Genomic DNA, 24,102 nt, shown 5'->3' with positions numbered 1-24,102 from the left:
TGCCCAGTGGTGAGCCCCCCCCAACTTAGTAGGTGAGAACATGCAGTATTTAGTTTTCTGTTCCTGTGTTAATTCACTTAGGATAATGGCCTCCAGCTGCATCCATGTTGCTGCAAATGACATGGTTTCATTTTTTTTTTCTAATGCTTCTTAAAATCACAGTGCTAGAGGTGTCTTTTTAAGGTCTTGGAGTACATTGCCTTCTAATAGATGTTTATATCTGTGTGTGGTACATAATCAGAAGATCAAGAAATATTTCAATAAGAGAGCTTGTTTTTGCTACAACTTTGAAAAATGTCTGGTGTTAATGCAAAAGTGACAGAACCTTCCATAATTTAGAAATTAGAAAGTACTAAAAGGATGGATAAAATTACAGTACTGAAGTTGTAGACAGAAATAAAATTACTTTATTGGCTTTCTAGTTCTTTCCAGAGGAAATGCACTATGTATCATAGTACAGGGAATTATTTTATTCCTGAAATAATTAAATCCGGATTAATAAAGCCTAACAATGTTTTACTGTAATTGTCAATTACCTTAGTGTTGTGCTTTAATATTTTTTTCAGATTCTTTAGCCTCATAGCAAAAACTTTGGTCTATTAATTTGAAAGTATTGACGGAAGTAGCATTAAGGAAGTTTTGGAAAATTGTCTTTAAAAATCTAAACTGTGCCATAAGTGTGCTGAAAGAAAGGACCAGATGGTAGAAAGCAAACAGAAGTAGCTTTCTAATATTCTGCAGGACCTGGCAATCTCACATCTCTTCTTTGAACTACCTGTCTGATAAATGGGAAAAAGGTCTATATTGAGCCAGAGAACAAAAAATAGAGAAGAGCCATACCCGGAACCCTCTCTATAAAGAGATAAAAAGACAAGGGGAAAAGTAAAGGGCTGAGATACACTCTGCCACGAAGTGGAATATATAGTAAGGTACATTAATACCAAAGTTCCCTACTAAGTCAAAGAGGGAAATGTTAACTCCCCTGTATATAACCCTTTTATTAAGTCATGACCAGTCAAGAAGCTTTAGAAAGCTATTGTACCAAAAAGTAGAATCTGAACAACATGATGTAAAATCATACTGAATTACTTGATAGCTATTTGTGTTCATAACATGCATACCATTGAACAAAAAGCAGTTGTGGACTGTGTGAAGAAAACATGTATAAAAAGGCTATTGAGTATGCCCATTATACATGAGTAAGCCACAGAAAAACAAATTTCAAAGGCTTTCTGTTTCTAAGAAATGAGTCCGGGGTCCTTCAGATTGAGTGATTAGGGTTTGAATGATATGTTGAATGTGTAATTTGTTCTGAAGTGGCATTTCACAATCTTAAGGGCTTATGGCTGCACTCAATTATATCCAAGAATGTAACAATACTTCTCTGATCCCAGATGAAATGTTTTATTAACTCCGCTTATGAAGAACTTGGATATTTCCTGATTTTACAATATTTCCACTCATTTTTCTGCTCTGGATCCCATTTTCTGATTTTTATTAAAATTTTTAATTGTAACCCATTTCTTTTCCTGGAAGATTCCTAGAACATTTTATCATGAAGAATTTTCTAGGAAGTAATAGTATACACTATTTGTACAAGAATTTTCCTCTTTTATTTATAAATACAAAAAAATAGAAAAAATAATGTAAAATGGAACAAATTGAGGGCTCTACAGGTCACTGATCTGCTTGCAAACCAGTCAGATGTCAGTTCTGATGCTGGCATTGCCGGGATATTGCTTAGGTGCTTCATATCCTCACATTATAGGAAAGCTGTTGTTCATATTGGCTAAAAGCACAGCTCTGCAGTCAGATAAATATGGATTTTAGCCTAATTTAGCTACTTAATAGATGAATGATGTTTGCCAAGTTTGTTAGCTTTTTTAACTTCAGCTTTTTTATCTGTAAAATGTATATAAAGAATCTGTCTTATGGGTTGTAGTGAGGTCCAAATGAAATAAATGCATGTAAAGCACTAAGCAGTGCTTACACTATACTAAGCAACTGAAAAAATGTTATGAAGACTATTAATACAATTATTATGACATGTCAATATTATGCATCATATTGAAGATAGCTTTTACACAAACTATTGCGCTCAGCAATCTATATTAAGAACACTTGATTTTTATGGAAAAAGTCAGATTGAATAAACACATTTTAGAAGTGAATTATCTCATAACAATATAATAACATTAATATCATGCAACATTTATTGCTTATTTACTATGTTTCAGACTCCATGCTAAATTTTTACATACACTGTTGCCTGTCTACTGTGACAACCTTTTGGGGTACTGGAATTATATCAATATTTCACATAAGAAAATTGAGGTACAGTCTCCAAAGTGGGAAATGTAGAACTAGCCATAATATTAAACAAGATATTAAAATGTTTATGTTATTACACTATAAAATTTAATTCATATTAATAAAGTTCATAATCAGTCACTAATTATAGATAACACAACAAGGCAAACACAAGAAGGCATGGCTGTTCCAACAGAGAAACACCTAGCAACGTAAAATTCTTGTCTTTGACTATATTTAGGGATAATTAAAATAACAATAAAAATGACAATAGCAGTCACATAAAATGTTTATTGAGTGTCAAATATGCACCAGACATATGATAAGTACCATCATGAATTCTCAAGTTTAATCCTCATTGAGGAGTTCCAGCTGCAGAGATTGATCTATATACTCACTGATATTTGATTTCACAACACTGAGGAATAGAATCCATCATTTACTGCTTCACTTCCTGGTTCTGGAGGCTCAGTGCTGAAACAGTATCATTCCTTGCAGGTGAAACTTTGTTATGAATTGTCAACTACTGGCAAAATCTCAGGAAGATAATCCTGTGTATAAAATTGTAGAAATACAAATATTTTTTAAAAATATTTGCCACATTTAAAATGATAGTCATAATTCATCTAACTAATTAAAACATGATTGACAATTGTACAAAGCACTGGATATAAAGAGTTTTAATAAATACAAATAGAGTGTCTATCTTCATGAAGCTAATTGTCTAATGGATAGATAGACTATCAAATTATCATAAACACTGAATTGTATCTGAAGGACAATAAATTATGTGTTTCTAGCTGTTATGGAATAGAAAACACAAAATACCAGATACAATATATTCTTCCTAAAATTTGAGTTAAGTCTAATAAGCATCTTGATCCAATTGCTTTTTTTTCTCAGAGACTGTAAGAGAGGAATACATTAAATTACACTGAAATGATACAATCTGCCAAATAAAGAATGTGAAAAAGTCTAAAGTATAAGCAACCCAGAATCTTTAAAAAATAAATCATGTTGGAAAAAATAAATTAAAATTACAAGATAATTGATAAAACTGCCAAGTTAATAAAATGTTTGGACCTTGTTTGTATTTTGATTAGAACAAATCAACTGTAATGATGTCTTTGAGTAATGAATTGAGTATAATTTGAGTATTGGTTAATATTAAGGAATTACGAATTTTGCTAATTGTGATAATGGTGTTGTGATTTATATTTTTAATGTTTTATCTGAAAAGTGTATTATCTCTGAAATTTCTTTAAAATACATATTTCAGAAAATAAGTAGAGTGAAGAATAAATGAAAAAGGAAGAATAGAACATTAATAATTGTTGAGGCTGGATATTGGTTACTTGGTGGTTCACATTATTCTCTGCTTTAATAAATTAAAGGAAACTGGGGCAAGTGGAATGAAGCAGAGAGGCATGGTCCTTTGAGGGCCTTTTATAAAGGATTCTCTGAGTCGGAAAAGGTTTCTATAAGAAACTTACACTTGAGCTGAGATGTGAAGAATGTGTCCAGGCTAAATAGATGGAGTGGGCAGGGTGAGTCAGAGAATTAAAAAGGCCAGCATGGCTGCAGGAAAGAGTAACCCTGAGTCCATGAAAAACTTGTCAGATATTCAGGGAAATGCGAGACATGTGACTAAGTTCTTCCTTGTTACTACCTCCCCTCCAAAAAATACTTAAACTAGTTTTGAGAAAAAGAATCCTAGCCCCCTTTTTCAGTTTAATTTTAATATTGGATTGTCAAAAGTTCAGGCATATGCCCTTATTAGCTCTTAAATATCCATAGAGGAAGGGTGTTGAGTAACAATCCTCTCAATTTTCACTGTAAAATAGCTATATCCTTAGTATTTGACCAATGTGTGGGCATTTATTCAGTATTTATAAGAAGCTCAATCAAGGTAAATATATTACTAGACAGACCTGTGGTTTATTCATTTCATATTCTAAAATCTTCCATAGTTGAAGCCAGATTAGTAGAGAATTGAGCACTGACTATATCAATGACAATATTATTACCATGTACTTTATTCCCCATTCCCCACCTTGGACAGTTATCTTTACTGAATTGCTTCTTAATGTGATTCCAACAAACATTGTCCCTATCTGAAACAGCTCTATGAAGAGTAATTAATTCATCTCCATTAAGGATATATTCAAGGATATTATTCACTATGTCACACAGTATCATCTTTATGAGAGATACATATAAGAAATCCCCATTGGATCTTAATAACAAAAAATTACTTCTGTTGGTTTTTAATCTCATGAAAATTTGGAATTGCATAAATTATAACTTACATTTTATGTAATCTTATAGTTCAGCTAAAAATAGTTTCTAGAATAAGCATAGTTTAAACAAACAAAAAAAAATCTAACCCTTACATCCTGAACTTTTTTGAGACAGAGTCTCACTCTGTCACCAGGCTGGAGTGCAGTGGTGTGATCTGGTCTCACAGCAACCTCCGCTTCCCAGGTTCAAGTGACTCTCCTGCCTCAGCCTCCCGAGTAGCTGGGACTATAGGCGCGCCCTAACACATCCAGCTAATTTTTGTATTTTTAGTAGAGATGGGGTTTCACCATGTTGGCCAGGATGGCCTTGATCTCCTGACCTCATGATCAGCTCGCCTCGGCCTCCCAAAGTGCTGGGATTATAGGCATGAGCCACCACACCCGTCCACATCCTGAACTTTTAGATTACTTTTTTTTTTAATTTCTTTTTTTTTCTCAACTTTTATTTTAGATTCAAGAGTACATGTGCACATGTTACATGGGTAAATTGCATGTCACTGAGGTTTGGTGTAGGAATGATCCCATCACCCAGGTAGTGAGCGCTAGGTAGTCCTTCAACCCTTGCCCACCCACAAGCCTTCCCCTTCTAGTAGTCCCCAGTGCCCGATGTCTATTGTTCCCATCTTAATGTCCATGTGTACACAAAGTTTAGCTGTCACTTAAAAGTGAGAACATACAGTATTTGGTTTTCTGTTCCCGCATTAACTGGCTTAGGATAATGGACTCCAGCCGCATCCATGTTCATCAAGCTGCAAAGGACATGATTTTGATCTTGTTTAGAGTGGTATAGTATTCCAGGGTACTACATTTTCTTTATTTAGTCTACTGTTGATGGGCATCTGGATTGATCCCTTGTCCTTGCTGTTGTGAATAGTGCTGTGATTAACATACAAGTGAATGTGTCTTTTTGGTAGAATGATTTATATTCCTTTGGGTATATACTCAGTATTGGGGCTGCTGGCTCTAATGGTAACTCTGTTTTAAGTTATTTGAGAAATCTCCAAACTGCTTTCCACAGTGGCTGAACTTACATTCCCACTAGCAGTGTACAAGCATTCCAATTTCTCCACAACCTCACCAACATCTGATTTTTTTTTCTCGTCTTTTTAGTAATAGTCCTTCTTACTAGTGGGAGATGATTTCTTATTGTGGTTTTGACTTTCATCTCTCTAATGATTACTGAGGTTGAGCATTTTATCTTGTATGTGTTGACCACAGTATACCTTCTTTGGGGAAGTGTCTGTTCATGTACTTTACCCACTGGAAAAAAAAAGAGGGACTGGAGCTCTGTAGACCTGCAGAGTCTGTTGTTGGTCTGAGGAAACACAGTATGCAGTATAATTGGCTTTATCCTCCTCTAGCTCTAGTATTTGTGAAATTACAGGGGGCTTGACTGATAGTGAAATAATATAACGATTTCCATGGTATCTATTATGCCATTTAAGATATACCACAGCAGAACTTGCCAACCAGAATGTTGGGTTGGGTATTGGCAAGCCTCAACCATTAACTACCTCAGTGCTGGGACAGTGGCAGCCCCTATGTCAGTTAACTCTATTCAAGAGCAGTCTTTACTTCAAGTTAACAAATATACAGACAGTATCATCCTTTGCTTGTGTCAAATGTAAAAACAGGGATCACTGTAGTGTAATATCATCCATCCATTGTCTGGTTCTTAAAATTGAAATTCAAATACTGTTTTACATCTGATCACTGGAAACATCTATGGCCTCACTCCTCAGAGTTATCAATGCATAGAACTTGTAATATCTACAACAAAGCCTGGGAGTTTTAACTGTCTTACCAATGTAAGATCAGTAAAGCAGAAGATCTCTTAAAACCATTATTCAAGAGACATGATAAACAGAAATAAGTAATTCTCTTACAGAATTATGCCTGTCCTACTCATTTAATATCATACATGGTCTATCTAAGACAACCCTTATAAATCCATTCCATTACTTGTTATTCTTCAAGACTTATTATCGCAATGCCAAATAATTTTTTATTTTATCAAGAGCATTTACAAAGTTATAAAGTTAACATTATCCTAACAAAATTTAAGCTGTTAGAAAAATACTCTGTTATTACTTAGTAGTATGTTTCCTAATTGGATATTTTGCAATAATCCTAAACTATATATTGAATTACTTGTCAAATATGGATCATACCACAAGCATTTCCTGGTCTTTTCTCCTTTTGTATTTGACCTCAGACCTCAAAGTATAAAATTTTATTTAATTTTAAGAACTCCTAAATCAGTTTAATAACTACCTAAAGACCGGCAAGTGATAGAACCCAAAAATTCGTCTGGAACACTATTAGTGGGATTGTAAGTTAGTACAGCCACTATGGAAACAGTATGGGGGTTCCTCAAAAAACTAAAAATAGAGCTACTATATCATCCAGTGATCCCACTGCTGGGTATGTACTCAAAAGAAAGAAAGTCAGCATATTGAAGAAATATCTGTACTCCCATGTTTATTGCAGTATTATTCACAATAGCCAAGACATGAATAAACTTAAGTGTCTATCAATGGACACATGAATAAAGAAAATGTAGTATATACACAATGGAATATTATTCAGCCATTAAAAAGAATAAAGTCTTGTCATTTGCAGCAACATGGATGGAACTTGAGGTTATGTTAAGTGAAATAAGCCAGGCACAGAAAGACCAGCTTCACATGTTTTCAGTCATATGTGGGAGCTAAAAATGTGGATCTCATAAAAGTAGATAGTTTATTGGTGGTTACCAGAGGCTGCAAAGGGTATGTATGAGGAGGTATGAAGAGAGGTTAGCTAATGGCTACAAAAAATGTGGTTAAATGGAAGGAATAAGATCTAGTGTTGAATAGTATAGTACAGTGACTCTAGTTAATAATTTATTATATAGTTCAAAATAGCTATAGGAGAGGAATTGAAATGTTATCAATACATAGAAAAGATAAATGTTTCAGATGATATGTATTCCAGTTAACCTGACTTGATCATTACACATTGTATGCATGTATGAAAATACCACATATACCCCTCAAATATGTACAATGATTACGTATCGATTTAATAAAAAGAAAAGGCTCCGGGAGAATAAGTGGCGTTTTTAGCAAGGCTATGCACCTTCTTATAGTCTTGGACCTGCAAAGAGAGGAAGCCAGTATTAAACCATCAAATTCCTTTTCAGGCCAAGACCATACAAATAGAAATGAAGAAAAGGTCACCAATTTCCACAGACACATCATTGGATGTGTTGGAAGATGCTACTCTCAGACATAAGGAAGGTAATGTACTAAATAATTAGACACTCACTATTGAAGGTACTACTCATAAAATTCACTTTTAAAGAAATTCAGCAATTTCTTCAGAATCGTAGATGGTAATAACAAAAATTTAAGAAATATTTGAGAATATTAGGATAAACCATGTATAACAATTTTAGAATCATGGTGTTTTAAATATTAGAAAGAGTGACCAAAGAGTACCAAATAATTTTCTTTAACATTAAAAACATATTGACATATTAACTTGTGACTCAATATAGAGATTGTGGTATATAACATTAATATCTCAAGGTCCCTTCTAGACTTATCTCTATATTTTTATGTGTAACCAATAATTATTTATCATGGACAATATCAAAAGGCATTAATTTGTAAAGCATGTAAATCTAGACATTGTAAGTCACAGTGTTCTCAACTATGTTCCATATTTGTTTTCTTGAGAGATGTCCCTACATTTTTCTTCTAATACACAGTTAGCTTCATTTTCTTTTGTCTAACTAAGCCAAGCATGAACAAAATAGAGGAAATTCAATTCGTTCAGCTTTTTTATTTTCACAGACAGATTTTTTTAAATTAAACTTTAAGTTCTGGGATACATGTGCAGGACGTGCAGGTTTGCTACATAGGTATACATGTGCCATGGTGATCTGCTGCATCCATCAACCCATCATCCAGGTCTTAAGCTCTGCATGCATTAAGCACTTTTCCCAATGTTCTCCCTCCCTTTGCCCGCTACCCACCGACAGTCCCCTGCGTGTGATGCCCGCCTACCTGTGTCCATGTGTTCTCATTGTTCAACTAACTCCCACCTATGAGTGAGGACATGCAGTGTTTGGTTCCTGTTCCTGTGTTAGTTTGCTGAGAATGATGGTTTCCAGCTTCATCCATGTCCCTGCAAAGGACATAAACTCATTCTTTTTTATGGCTGCATAGTGTTCCATAGTGTATATGTGCCACATTTTCTTTATCTAGTCTATCATTGATGGGTATTTGGGTTGGTTCCAAGTCTTTGCTATTGTGAATAGTGCTGCAATGAACATACGTGTGCATGTGTCTTTATGGTAGAACGATTCATAATCCCTTGGATATATACCCAGTAATGAGACTGCTGGGACAAATGGTATTTCTGGTTCTAGATCCTTGAGGAATCGCCACACTGTCTTCCACAATAGTTGAGCTAATTTACGTTCCCACCAACAGTGTAAAAGCGTTATTTCTCCACATCCTTGCCAGCATCTGTTATTTCCTGACTTTTTAATGAGTGCAATTCTAACTGGCATGAAATGGTGTCTCGTGGTTTTGATTTGCATTTCTGTAATGACTAGTGATGATGAGCTTTTTTCCATGTGTTTGTTGGCCACATAAATGTCTTCTTTTGAGAAGTATCTGTTCATATCCTTCGCCCACTTTTTCATGGGGTTTTTTCTTGTACATTTATTTAAGTTCCTTGAAGATTCTGGATATTAGACCTTTGCCAGATGGATAGACTGCAAAAATTTTCTCCCATTCTGTAGGTTGTCTGTTCACTCTGATGATAGTTTCTTTTGCTGTGCAGAAGCTCTTTAGTTTAATTGGATCCCATTTGTCAATTTTGGCTTTTGTTGCCGTTGCTTTCGGTGTTTTAGTCATGAAGGCTTTGCCCATGCCTATGTTCTGAATCGTATTGCCTAGGTTTTCTTCTAGGGTTTTTATGGTTTTAGGTTTCACATTTAAGTCTTTAATCCATCTTGAGTTAGTTTTTGTATATGGTAGAAGGATGGGGTCCAGTTTCTGTTTTCTGCATATGGCTAGCCAGTTTTCCCAGCACCATTTATTAAATAGGGAACCCTTTTCCCATCGCTTGTTTTTTGTTGAATCCAGCAGCACGTCAAAAAGCTTATCCACCATGATCAAGTCGGCTTCATCCTGGGGATGCAAGGCTGTGGTTAGTTGTCTTACACCGAGATGATTAGCAACATGGACACACATGTGAAGTGAGTTAAGGAGCAGAAAGTTTAACAGACAAAAAAGAAAGAAGAGAGAGAGAGAAAGCTTCCTCGTACTGAGAAAGTGGGTCGCCCAAGAGAGGGTTTCCCTTCATTCAGTTTTTTATTAGGATAGAGTATTTCTGTTTTTGAATTCCATATCAGAATTCTATCATCAAATCTCCCTTTGCATGCAAAAGTCAAAATTGTCTATTAGTTCGTTAGAACTTAAAACAATTTGCAAATGTTTAACCTTCCTCCCTCCCTCCCTCCCTCCCTCCCTCCCTCCCTCCCTTCCTTCCTTCTTTCTTTCCTTCCTTCCTTCCTTCCTTCCTTCCTTCCTTCCTTTTTTCCTTCTTTCCTTTGGCAGCGTCTCACTCTGTTGCCCAGGCTGGAGTGCAGTGGCACAATCTCAGCTCACTGCAACCTCTGCCTCCCAGGTTCAAGCAATTCTCCTCCCTCGGCCTCCCGAATATCTGGGGTTACAGGCACCCACCACCACACCCAGCTATTTTTTGTATTTTTTGTAGAGACAAGGTTTCATTATATTGGCCAGGCTGGTCTCGAACTCCTGACCTTAAGTGATTCACCCACCTCGGCTTCCCAAAGTGTTGGGATTATAGGCATGAGCCACTGCACCCGGCCAGAATGTTTAACTTTTGTATTCTTTCATTTCAGAACTTGAAAAATCCAAGAAGATATGCCCATTATACTGGTATAAGTTTGCTAAAACTTTCTTGATCTGGAATTGTTCTCCCTGTTGGTTAAAATTGAAAGAGTTTGTCCATAGGATTATAACAGCACCATTTACTGATCTTTTCTTTATCATATGCATAATTTTAAACGTATGTTTTCTGGCCTTGGAGCATTATCCAATGAGTAAACAAACTGACAATCTTCTCAACATTGGAAACCTGGTAAGACTCTCATTGTACATTATTTTCATTTATAGTTTCTTAGTTATCATTGAACTTTTTCTTTGTTCATCATTATTCCCATTATTTTATTCTGTAACTCCAATATGTTGCAATATGCATAATTATTGAATGAAGCATTGTGTTTATGCTTTATCCTTCCAACCTCTGCTTTATAAATGTTCTTATCATTGAATAGTTTTACAGCTGGAATTTAAAATTCCCCAGTTTAAATTTGGGATTCCTAGCCAGATGCTTGGAAGTTACATTACATGGAAATTATTTATTGCCCCTCCCTTCCCAAATATACAGTCTCTTGGTACCATTAGCTCATAGATCAGAGTAGGGCAGAGGTGAAATAACAGGCACCTGACTCCTGAATTCTTAATTCTGATTAAAACAGCAGTTGCCCCTGTCTGTTCTAACCATGTATCTTTGCCCAGGATTGGAACTTACCATTTTAGCCTGGTATTTTTGAGATTCACCAGTCCTTTTTCACATACAATGCAAAAGACAAAACATATTCCTGTGAGTTTAAAAATAAGTCACATTCAAGCAAATGTATATTGTTTGAATGTATTTTCTTTCACCGTTGTTGTTTAGTTGCTTGGTACTAACAAAAACAGCCAAACTGCTAGAAGTTTCAAATTATACATTTATTTGGTATCAAAACAGCAATTTAGTGATTTCTGCCAGTACAGTTTTTAAAGGACAGCTTCCATAGGTTCATGCTATGTTTTTTCAGAGGTTGAAAAATTAAATATCATATCATGTACTCTGTACCTCAAAAATAACTATTCAAAATTAAAAGGTCTTCACCCTGAAATATTCTTTTGTTTTCTTCGAGGATGACTTTTATTAAAATAATAAAAGATTCTGTATATAGTGTTTGACATTAGATTGTTAAATAAAATGTGTGAGTCTGTCCTTAAAATGCAGACTCTACAACTAACCAGATTTTGACAGAGAAGCTGTGAAGAATGTGACAGTGACAAGTAAACAGTGTGTGTTATAGACTGTGTGTGTGAAGATTCTGATACAGCTATTGGAATCATATTCTCACCCATGAATTTGGTTTTGATTTAGGTTTTCATTGGAATTTTCAAAGCAGAAATGATTTTTAAAATAATTGCAATGCATCCATATGGGTATTTCCAAGTAGGTTGGAACATTTTTGATAGCATGATAGTGTTCCATGGTTTAATAGAACTTTGTCTAGCAGATGTTGCAGGAATGGATCTTCTTCGATTATTCAGGATGGTAAGTAGAATCCAATACCTAACTTTTATTTGATCAAAGTTTATCTCAGTGTCTGCAGACATAAAATGGGGTTACAGTAATACTTATCCCACTGGACATTGGGAGTATTAAATGAATTGATTAGTATATAAAGAGTTTATTGCCAAGGAAAGAGTAAGCAGTCTCCAATGCTGTTATTTGACCACAGTGTTAAAAGAAATAATGCCATATATGCAGCAAATTTGAGATACAGTTTTAGGAAGCAGGGTCAGGGTAACTGAGTACATTTTGGAAAGCAAGAAAATATGGAGTCTCCAAAGAGTGCTAATATGTCACCAAGAAGCCGAAATAAGGTGAGTATTTCTAAATGTCAGGTATAAAGGAAGACCAGTCAGGTCAGGAGAACGTTATTATGATAATTATTAGGTAAAAATTAGTGTGTGTCTATGGGGTAGGGTAATGGTGAGACTCAGAAAATTAAACAAGGGAATAATGTTATGAGAATAATGTTTATTGAAATGATATGCTTTAGATAAGTTATACATGGTCACATTCTGGTGACAGGTTGAAGGAATGTGGCAGGAATTAAGAACAATTAAGTCCATTTAATCTTATTCTAATGGTTACTTCCTAGAGGGCAGCTCATTCAGAATCCTATCTTAGATCCTCATCCATAACCTTTTCTAATGAATAAGAGAAATATATACAGGATGTTGTCACCAAATTTACAGATGAAACAACACTGGCAATTGCAGAAAATGTGCTAAAAGATAGTATCAAAATATTTTAAAGGCTAGTAATAGACTGAATTTAAGATGATTCATTTTTTTCATAGATAAATGTAAGATCTCACTGTTGAGTCCAGAAAGACAGCTGAACACTAGAAAAAGTCCAGAAGTGAGGCCAGGAATTTGGAACCAGCCTGGGCAGCATAGTGAGACTCTACTTCTAAAAAAAAAATAAAAAATTAGTCACAGTGGTGGTTCCTGTCTGTAGTGTCAGCTACTCAGGAGGCTAAGGTGGGAGGATCACTTGGGCCCAGGAGTTGGAGGCTGCAGTGAGCCATGATTGTGCTTCTGCACTCAGTCTGGGTGACAGAGAGAGACTCTGTCAAACAAACAAAATTGAAAAGAAAGTGTCAGGAAGGCATAGCCTATATAAAAATGATATATGAGATCTAGTCGACAGTAAGTTTCCTGTGATATAGTGACCAAAAATATTAAGGGAATCTTGTTCTGTATAAATAGAAATTTGAAAAAATCTAGTGAAAGGAAGGGGACTATTCAAAATAAACCTAGAATGTTGTGTTTGGTCTTTGACATGTTATTTTAAAAGGGAAATATATGATAGTACCTTCATCAGAATCCATTGGATCCTGAAAGACTTTCAATATCATTTTCATGTCAACGTATAGGAAAAATGTGGAAAAATATTCAATATATTGTGAAAAGCAAAAACAAAGAATGGATACTTGCCCTAACAGTTAATAAAATATAAAGCTAGAGGAATTGTAACACTATAATGCTTAATGGGAACTGACAAATACATCAGTAGAAGAGGATATGTATAGACTGAGTATACAAAATTACAGAATATTTAAGATGTATTAAGAATTTGTCACAAAATGAATGTTCAGTAGTTAATATTAATAATGCTTAAAACTCTAAGGGCTATATATGTATATGTGTATAACGCTGTACCTTGTAATATACACTGATCAAGTTTTTTGTCATTTGTTTCTTGTTCTTGATTTTACATTGCTCTATTAGTTGAGAATTTTCAAGTTGGGAAAGTATTGGCCAACATTCCAGATTTTGATACGGTCTCTTAGTAACTCATGGGTGGCCCTGAAAGACTTGGTCCTGTTGTTGTTCACATTCATCTTCTTTGCTGCTGCATTTGGCATGAAGCTGTTTGGTCAGAATTATGAAGAATTTGTCTGCCACATAGACAAAGACTGTCAACTCCCACGCTGGCACATGCATGACTTTCTCCACTCCTTCCTGAATGTGTTCCGAATTCTCTGTGGAGAGTGGGTAGAGACCTTATGGGACTGTATGGAGGTTGCAGGCCAATCCTGGTGTATTCCTTTTTACCTGATGGTCATTTTAATTGGAAATTTACTGGTAAGTAGTCAATTCTTTTACATTTTCCATGTAAACCAGTGTAAGGTAGTTTGGTATTTTCATGATGTGCATTGATGGGATCTAATGGTCTGTAACTGTGATAGTCCAATAGAGTAACCCACTACCCAGATGTGACTATTATCAACAGATATATGATTAGTCCCATTTGAAATGTGCTGTAAATGTAGAATATGCACCAGATTTGAAGCCTTACACAAAAAATGATGTGAACTATTTCATTAATAATGTTTATATTGAATGCATTTTTTAATGATAATACAGTAGGTCCTCCTTATGCTCAGTTGCACTGTGTGTGGTTTCAGTTGCCTGTGGTCAGCCATGATCTGAAAACATCCAGTGGAAAGTTCCAGAAATATAAAACTCATAAGTTTTAAATTGCATGTCATTCTGGGTAGTGTAATGGAATCTCCTGCCATACCACTCTGTCCTGCTCTGGGCATGAAACATCCCTTTGTCTAGCATATTCATGCTGTATACGCTACCTATTGGTCCTTTAGCAGCTGTCTGGGCTGTCAGATCATGTAGTACGCATGGGGTTTGGTACCATCCTCTGCTTCTGGCATCCACTGGGTGTCTTGGGATTTATCTGCCCTGGATAAAGGGGGACTACTGTATTTGTATTTAACTAAATACAAATACTGTTAGTTAAATACAAATACAATAGTCTCCCTTTATTTATTTGTATTTAAATATATATTTAGTTAAATACAAATATGTTTGTATTTCTTGTATACAAATTGTATATTGTATTTAACTAAATATATTTGCTAAATAAAATGTATTAGTAAAATTAATTTTGCCTGTTTTTCTGTGCTTTCTATGTGGGCACTGGAAATGTAAAATTGCATGTGATTGCATCATATTTCCATTGGATAGCACTAGCTTCTAACCTTGTTACTCAATGTAATATTGGCATCACGTGGGAGGTGGTTAGAAATGCAGACTCCCAGACCCCAATCCCAGACCTATGCAAGCGTAATCTACATTGTAACACTGTTTCCAGGTGATTTGTGTGCCCATTAAATTTTAAGAAGCACTTAAATGTAACACTGCCGTCAGTCTTTTCCTGGTGTTGGAATTACCTGGGGAATTAATAAAAATATGCTGATGCCTAGAATCTATTCTTAGAGATTCTTATTTTATTGGTATGTGGACATGACCTGGTCATCAGGATTTTTTGAAAATCTTCAGTTGATTAAATTGTGTAGTCAAGATTGAAAACCACTGGTCTATAAAAATGTTATGCATTAACTAAGAGAGAAAGCTTTCACTTATAAGTTTCCTAATAACTGAAGTGGTTTTAATGAATTAATTAAGTAGTTTTCACTGCATCTATGGAAAAGATATGGCTTATTAAAAAATGATTTAAAAATGATTCTTACAGGAATACAAGACTTGGTATTTTCTTTTTACTCATGTCATAAAGACCAAGTATATTTCTCAAAAGACTGAAAAAAAATCGCAGGTTAGACTCAATTTTACCTGTCCACATTGCTTGTGTTTCACCTTGAGAAGACCCTTGTCATACAATTATCACATTGGCATTGTATTTAATTGTTAGTGTACTTCTCTATCTTCTTTATTAAACTGTAAGCACCATGAGGGAAAGGACCATAGCTCTCCTCTTTATTATAAAACCTAGAACGGTGCCCAACATGTAAAAAATACTTCAATATCTTCTGCCCTTTGTAGATATAATAGTACACTTTTCATTCCCAGTGATATAAAACACCACTCTAACTGGCTGAAACAAAAAATGATCATATATATCAGCATACATAACTCATAACTCAAAATATCAGAGATAGGTCTTGCTTCAGTTTGGGTGTGACACAAATGATTAAATGGGATCATTACAGAGAGGTCTTTGTAGATCTCAATTCTGTTTTTCTCTGTGCTCCTTACTAGCTAGTATCCTCTGTTTTATCAAGATGGCTGCTGCAGTCTAAAGCCTCATATCTTTGTATTATATCAAGTCTAATAAAGGAAAGAATTTCTTTTCTAGAAGCCACAGCCGATTTTTCCTATTATCTCATTAGCTGAATCACATGCCCATTCTTTTTTTTTTTTTTAACTATACTTTAAGTTTTAGGGTACATGTGCACAATGTGCAGGTTAGTTACATATGTATACATGTGCCATGCTGGTGCGCTGCACCCACTAACTCGTCATCTAGCATTAGGTATATCTCCCAATGCTATCCCTCCCCCCCCGCACCACCACACAACAGTCCCCAGAGTGTGATGTTCCCCTTCCTGTGTCCATGTGTTCTCATTGTTCAATTCCCACCTATGAGTGAGAATATGCGGTGTTTGGTTTTTTGTTCTTGCGATAGTTTACTGAGAATGATGATTTCCAGTTTCATCCATGTCCCTACAAAGGACATGAACTCATCATTTTTTATGGCTGCATAGTATTCCATGGTGTATATGTGCCATATTTTCTTAATCCAGTCTATCACTGTTGGACATTTGGGTTAGTTCCAAGTCTTTGCTATTGTGAATAGTGCTGCAATAAACATATGTGTGCATGTGTCTTTATAGCAGCATGATTTATAGTCCTTTGGGTATGTACCCAGTAATGGGATACATGCCCATTCTCAACTAATCTTCATTGCCCAGGGTGTGGAATGCATTTATTATGTTAAACTGTTCATAGCTCTGTCTTACAGCTGAAGATGGGATAAGATCAAACCCAAATCCTATGACTAATAAGAGGATAAGTGTAATTTCCTAAATAAATTTTATGTTTCTATTTCCAAAAGGAAGAGTTATGGCTGTTGAGGAAAGCAACAACAACACACACATTCACATAATTCAAAGAGAAAGAAGCAGAAATACTGAGGCTAGATATATATATGTGTGTGTGTGTGTGTGTATGTATATATACATATATGTATGATATAACATATAAATATATTATATATATATATTTGCCTAAACATTCCTGCTTCTTTGATTTTGAACTCCAATCTCTTTCTATTTTTTGTTGTTTCTACTAACCAGAAACTTCATCAATGTGCAGAGGGATTCTAGGATAAATGGAGTTACATGAACCTCCATTTCCAGTTCATTGGCCATCATATTTCTTGGCTCACTAAATCCTTCCAGCTTAATTTTCCTCAGCAGTCATGCAACTGTGAAACATCACGATAATGGCAGTAGAATAAGTAGAAGGGGGAAAAATGTAAGAAGATAATCTTTGAAGCTGTTGATCTTTTTAACCTCCACACTTCTAATGTGGGTTGGTGTAAAAGGAAGATATTTCACATTTTAAAAAATTAATTTTGTCTTACTCTTCTAAGAAAACTCAGCAGTGATTTTAAGCCTTAAGCAGAAACCTTACAAAAAATTATTATATGCCAAAGGAAATGAATTCGTTTTTAAATAGTTCTGTCTTGTCGAGTCGTAGAAAAAGCAGAGTTCAGAATCAAAGAAACATACGTTCAAATTTCAGTTCTATCACTGTATTAGTCCATTCTCATGCTGCTAATAAAGACATAACTGATGCTGGATAATTTATAAAGTAAAGAGGTTTAATTGACTCACATTTACATAGGGTGAAGGAGACCTCAGGAAACTTACAATCATGGCAGAAGGGGAAGCAGGCATGCTCTTCTTCACATGGTGGCAGCAAGGAGAAGTGCATAGTGAAGCAGGGGAAAGCCCCTTATAAAACCATCAGATCTTCTGAGAACTCACTCACTACCATGAGAATAGCATGGAGGTAACCACCATCATGATTCAATTACTTCCCACCAAGTCCTTCCCCTAACACATGAGGATTATGGAAACTACAATTCAAGATGAGATTTGGGTGGAGACACAGCCAAGCAATATCATTCCACCTCTGGCCCTTCCCAAATCTCATACCCTCACATTTCAAAACACTATCGTGCCTTCCCAAAAATCCCCCAAAGTCTTAATTCATCCCAGCATTAACTTAAAAGTCCAAGTCCAAACTCTCATCTGAGATAAGATAAGTCCCTTCCACCTATGAGCCTGTAAAATCAAAAGCAAGTTAGTTACTTACTAGATACAATGTGGGTAAGGCATTGGATAAACACACCCATTCCAAATGGGAGACACTGGCCAAAACAAGGGGGGTACAGCCGCCATGCAAGTCTGAAATCCAATAGGGCAGTCATTAAACCTTAAAGTTCCAAAATGATCTCCTTTTACTCTATGTCTCACATCCAGGGCAGGCTGATGGAAGAGGTGGGTTCCCATGGCCTTGGATAGCTTCACCCCTGTGTCTTTGTAGGGTACAGCGTGATCCCAGCTGCCTTCACAGGCTGGTGTTAAGTGCCTATGGCTTTTCCAGGTGCAGTGCAAGCTGTCAGTGTATCTACCATTATGGGGTCTGGAGGACAGTGACCCTCTTCTCACAGCTCCACTAGGCAGTGCCCCAGTGGGGACTCTGTGTGGAGGCTCCAACCCTACGTTTCTTTTCCACACTGCCATAGCAGAGGTTCTCCATGAGAGCTCTGTCCCTGTAGCAAACTTCTGCCTGGACATCCAGGCATTTCCGTACATCCTCTGTAATCTTGGTGGAGATTCCCAAATCTCAATTCTTGACTTCTTTGCACCAGCAGGCTCAACACCACATGGAAGTTGCTCAGGCTTGGGGCTTGCACACTCTGAAGTGATGGCCTAAGCTATACCTTGGCCCCTTTTGGCCACAGCTGGAACAGCTGAGACACTGGGCACCAGGTCCCTAGGCTGCACACAGCAGGGGGACCCTGGGCCCAAACTCCAAAACCATTTTTTCCTCCTAGGCCTATGCCCTGTTATGGGCGGGGCTGCTGCCAAGATCTCTGACATGCCCTGGAGACATTATCCCCATTGCCTTGTTGATTAATATTTGGCTCCTCATTACTTGTGCAAATTTATGCAGCCAGCTTGAATTTCTCTCCAGAAAGTTGGTTTTTCTTTTCTACTGCATCATCAGGCTGCAAATTTTACAAATTTTTATGTTCTGCTTCTTGAATGCTTTGCCACTTAGAAATTTCTTCTGCCAGATACCCGAAATCATCTTTGTCAAGTTCAAAGTTCCACAGATCTCTAGGGAAAGGGCAAAAAGCCGCCAGTCTCTTTGCTAAAGCACAGCTAAAGGAGTCACTTTTGCTCCAGTTCTCAACAAGTTCCTCATATCCATCTGAGACCACCTCAGCCTGAACTTTATTGTCCATATCACTATCAGCATTTTGTTAAGACCATTCAACAAGTCTCTAGGAAGTTCCAAACTTCCCACATCTTGCTGTCTTCTTCTGAGCCCTCCAAACTGTTCCAGCATCTGCCTGTTACCCAGTTCCAAAGTCGCTTCCACATTTTTGGGTATCTTTACAGCAGTGCCCCATTCTTTGCAGTATCAATATACTGTATTAGTCCATTCTCATGATGCTAACAAGGGCATAACCAAGGCTGGATAATTTACAAAAGAAAGAGGTTTAACTGACTCACGGTTCCACAGGGCTTGGGAGGCCTCAGGAAACTTACAATCATGGTGGAAGAGGAAGCAGGCATGTCCTTCTTCACATTGCAGCAGCAAGGAGAAGTGCAGAGTGAAGGTGGGGTAAGCCCCTTATAAAACCATCAGATCTTGTGAGAATTCACTCACTACCATGAGAACAGCATGGAGGTAACTGCCCCCATGATTCAGTTACCTCCCACCGATTCCCTCCCACAACATGTGGGGATTATGAGAATTACAATTCAAGATGAGATTTGGATGGGAGCAAAGACAAACCATTTCAATCACTTAATAAATAAGTGTCTTTGTGCATATTACCCAGCCTCTCTGAACGTGACCATACTTAATGGAGGAATGAACATAACAATACTTGCCTTATTGGGTTATTATAACTTAAATGTAATCATTTAGCACCCTATAAGTAATTCATAAATTACATAAATCATTTCTTTACACTGTAGAAAAATTTAACCCATATATCTTTACCAGATTTTTGTTAGTTATTTAACATTATTAACAAGTTTTATGCAAATTTTAATTTCATTCCTGGTGTTTTACTTGTGATTTAGGTAATTGTCACCAAATGAAATATAGTAACTGACTGGTTACATAAACCAAACACTGAGGGATAGAAACATGAAAATAAAAGAAAGAGAAAACTTAATACAAAATTCAGTTGCCTTTTAAAAATAAAAAATATGATCATATATACATGTTATTCCATATATATTAGTATAATCCCAAATTAAATATATGTTAAGATGTAACTCAAGAAATTTAAAATAAAATAGCCTCAATACATGTTAAATTCCTTCATACCTGTTTATTTGTTGATTACAAATCAGAAAGTAATTACTTAAATCTTGAACTTTCTTCCTCTTTCATGCTGCTTGATTTTGCTATGAGTTGCTCAATTCTCACTCAATATATGGATATCTTTGAGGGACAAGAAAACAAATTCAGGGGAATTTTTAAAAAAGTTTTGTTTTATACACACTATTTCACCTTTTCTCTCTTAACACAAAAATAATAAATATATGTTTTTAATCTGGTTACAGATTCTGAGACTAGAATAAAGTTACTCTGAGTTTATGTAATACAAATCTCTGCATTTTTTGCTCTCTGTTTTGTTAATTCTCAAATTAGAAGTAGTAATCAGTTCTCTGTAACTTGCGCCACTTACACAGCCTCTTTTCCTTTAAATCCTTAAAGAGAGAAGGCTATTTTTAATTCAGACCACATCTGAACAAAGCAGTAGCATTTCTTAGTGTTATAAAATTCTTATACTACAGTTTCAGAGCACTTAGCACTTTTAAGATTACGTTCATTTTTAGGCTTTGAACATTTTCACTATATATATATAGATAGATAGATGAATGTATGTGTGTATATTTGTGTGCATGTGTGTCTAAGATATAAGAAATCTTTGATGTAATTTCTTTAAAATATGATTAATATAGCATAAACTTTTTCTTGTTCAAATCCTAGCATAAAATCTATTTGTTATTCATTCTATAATCAATTATTTTTTAAAATAAATATTTGTTTATTACCTATTTTGTGCCTAGCAGTGTGCTGGTTGTCTAATTAAGAGAAAACATGGTTTTTGTTCATATGAGGCTTATAGTCATGAAACATACTAACAGCCTTCCCTTATTTCACACTGTGCCTAATACTTAGCCAAACAATAGAAGAAAAAGAAACAACTGACTATCTTAAATTATATCTGGTCTCACCATCTTATATCACGAAACTGTTGTCCTTTGAGAATGATAGAGTTGCTAATAGTGTGGCTCCTATGGGGGCCATGGAGGTTCTGCCTAGATTATCTATAAGTAACCCTCATTGCCAAAGGAGACGCTAGTGGGAGAACAGAAAGGATCAACGGTTACATAGATTAGACCTAAGTCTGCTTTATTTCTTTATTTCTGAAGCTATTAGCATTTGATCATTGTCCTTTCTGTTTTAATTTTTCTCTTCTGAGAATCTTTCATTGTGGATTATAAAAGATATCTGCCAGTTTTTCAGATGCTCTCACCCACAAAACATTTCCCATATTGATATATCTTATAACCAAAATTTTATTGCTATGCTAAAACTATGGATAAGATTATCTATTTGATGACTTTATTCACTGCAAAATACTTTGATTTTTCTATACAAGTTTTATTTGAACCTTCTCTATTCCTAAGAGATAGGAAGATCTAGATAGAAGTAAATGTAACCCATTAGGATTAAACACTATTAGGTGGGAAGTTCTAATTATCTCAGATGTGCATGTCCATGAGAAAAAGAGTAATTATTGAAGTGTTTGAGAAACTCAACTGTTCACATAGATCTAAAATTTTGAAAGAAGTTTCAAAATATGAGTCTTTGGAGATGCTCGCATACTTATTTTATGTACACATAAATGGCCTAATTATCCAAAACTATAATATATGCCTTACAATTATAAACAAGTTTAAAATCTGATTCTCTGGAAAGTGATCAGTACTTGATCATATTTCTAAGTGATAGTAAAAGTCAAAATATACACTATCTTTGAGTTAAAAATAGGTTACAAGTATTAGGAATGTGTCTTCCATCACTCATCTGTTTCTTGTTTGACCAAATTTACTACAACAGATAATCAACTAACCTTTCTAGCATCTGTGTTTTCATCCCACAAAAGCCATTAGATATGGTATTCAGGATCCTGGATAGCTCTTTCCCCATATAATTCTTCCTGGGTTTGCAGAATTCTTACATGTTTTCCTGGAACAGGGCTGAAGTGAAGTGAGCTGCCTGGAAAAACAACGTATTTGCTCACCTTGGGTGAGACAGCTTGACTCAGTGAGAAAATAAGCTTTGGAATAAAGCAGACTTGGGTCTAATCTGTCTAACCTTTGATCATTTGATATTTGACATCTGTAAACCTTGCCTTTTTCATCTGTAAAAGAGAAACAAATCATATTGCATAGGATGTCATGAGCTTAAAATAAATTCTTGCTATACAAATCCCTAGCACAGCACCTGACACACTGTGGTAGATGGATAAGAACTGAATAGTATTGTAGCTCATATGCTTCATTTTCAAATCTCAGGTCAGCCTTTTTTGGTCAAATTTATTTTTTAAGTTAACATATAAAATTTTATGTATTTATGGTGTACAAGGTAATGTTTTGCAGTAGACATACATTGTGGAATGGCTAAATATAGCTAATTAACAAATGCATTACTTCACATGGTTATCATTTTTATGGTGAGAACACTTAACCCATTTATGCCAGAAGTTGCAATTTTTGTGTGAAAAATCGACCTTGGCTATGACCTTGAGCAGTAGGATATAAATAACTCCCACAAGCTTAGCCTTCCAATAATGGAACACTAGGCATAAATGGGTTAAGTGTTCTTTCACACTGGAAGTAGAGAGCAGAATGGTGGTTACCAGAAGTTGGGGTGGTTAGGGGAAAGTGGAGATTGAGGAGCTGTTGGTCAAAGGACACATAATTACAGTTAAATAGGAAGAAGAAGTTCAAAAGATGCGTTGTACAGCATGGTGACTACAGTTATTAATTACAATATATTCTTGAAAAATGCTAACAGAGTAGATATTAAATGTTCTCAAGTCAGTTTTGTAAACAAACTTTTCATTACTTAAAATGAAACAAAATGAGATACATTTAGCCTCATTTTACTTCCTTATTTAGGTACTTTACCTGTTTCTGGCATTGGTGAGCTCACTTAGTTCATGCAAGGATGTAACAGCTGAAGAGAATAATGAAGCAAAAAATCTCCAGCTTGCAGTGGCAAGGATTAAAAAAGGAATAAACTATGTGCTTCTTAAAATACTATGCAAAACACAAAATGTCCCAAAGGACACAATGGACCATGTAAATGAGGTATATGTTAAAGAAGATATTTCTGACCATACCCTTTCTGAATTGAGCAACACCCAAGATTTTCTCAAAGATAAGGAAAACAGCAGTGGCACAGAGAAAAACACTACTGAAAATGAGAGCCAATCACTTATCCCCAGTCCTAGTGTCTCAGAAACTGTACCGATTGCTTCAGGAGAATCTGATATAGAAAATCTGGATAATAAGGAGATTCAGAGTAAGTCTGGTGATGGAGGCAGCAAAGAGGTAAGATGTTTAAATATCCTGATTGCTTAGTGGTGATTTATAGTATTGTTGATAAGGAAGTAAATCAGCGCCGGAGTTCCACAGCCAGATTATCCACTCAATTCTAACTCCATCACTTCTAGCTCCATCACTCTTAGCCTCTGACTTCATGCTTTTGATCAAATTACTTAAACTTTCCAAGCTTCAGTTTTCTCATATTTAAATGAGGCTAAAATGGTATTTACTTCATGGGGGGTTAATAATGCATAGAACAATACCTAGTAAAGAGTAAGCACTTAGGAAGCATTAGATGATATAATTGTGACATTCCATAAATTAATAACCAGGCAGTTTGAGGGTGCTGAAAAGTAT

At 35.6% G+C, this 24,102-nt stretch overlaps 1 protein-coding gene across 2 annotated transcripts in view; it reads left to right on the top strand.

Annotated features, from left to right (window-relative positions):
• The window catches only part of SCN7A (sodium voltage-gated channel alpha subunit 7), a 91,760-nt gene that overhangs the window by 38,910 nt on the left and 28,748 nt on the right, over positions 1-24,102 (top strand). For both annotated transcript variants that reach the window (XM_054478927.2, XM_054478928.2), the window contains exons 11-15: positions 7,795-7,891; positions 10,534-10,772; positions 11,856-12,029; positions 13,778-14,134; positions 23,317-23,751. In XM_054478927.2, coding sequence (XP_054334902.1) covers positions 7,795-7,891; positions 10,534-10,772; positions 11,856-12,029; positions 13,778-14,134; positions 23,317-23,751 — 1,302 coding nt within the window. The remainder of the gene's footprint in view (positions 1-7,794; positions 7,892-10,533; positions 10,773-11,855; positions 12,030-13,777; positions 14,135-23,316; positions 23,752-24,102) is intronic.

This window comes from Pongo pygmaeus, chromosome 11, assembly GCF_028885625.2.
Source record: "Pongo pygmaeus isolate AG05252 chromosome 11, NHGRI_mPonPyg2-v2.0_pri, whole genome shotgun sequence".
Lineage (NCBI taxonomy): Eukaryota > Metazoa > Chordata > Mammalia > Primates > Hominidae > Pongo > Pongo pygmaeus.
The sequence above is the reverse complement of the archived record's forward strand: the minus strand, read 5'-3'. Positions and strand labels throughout refer to the sequence as shown.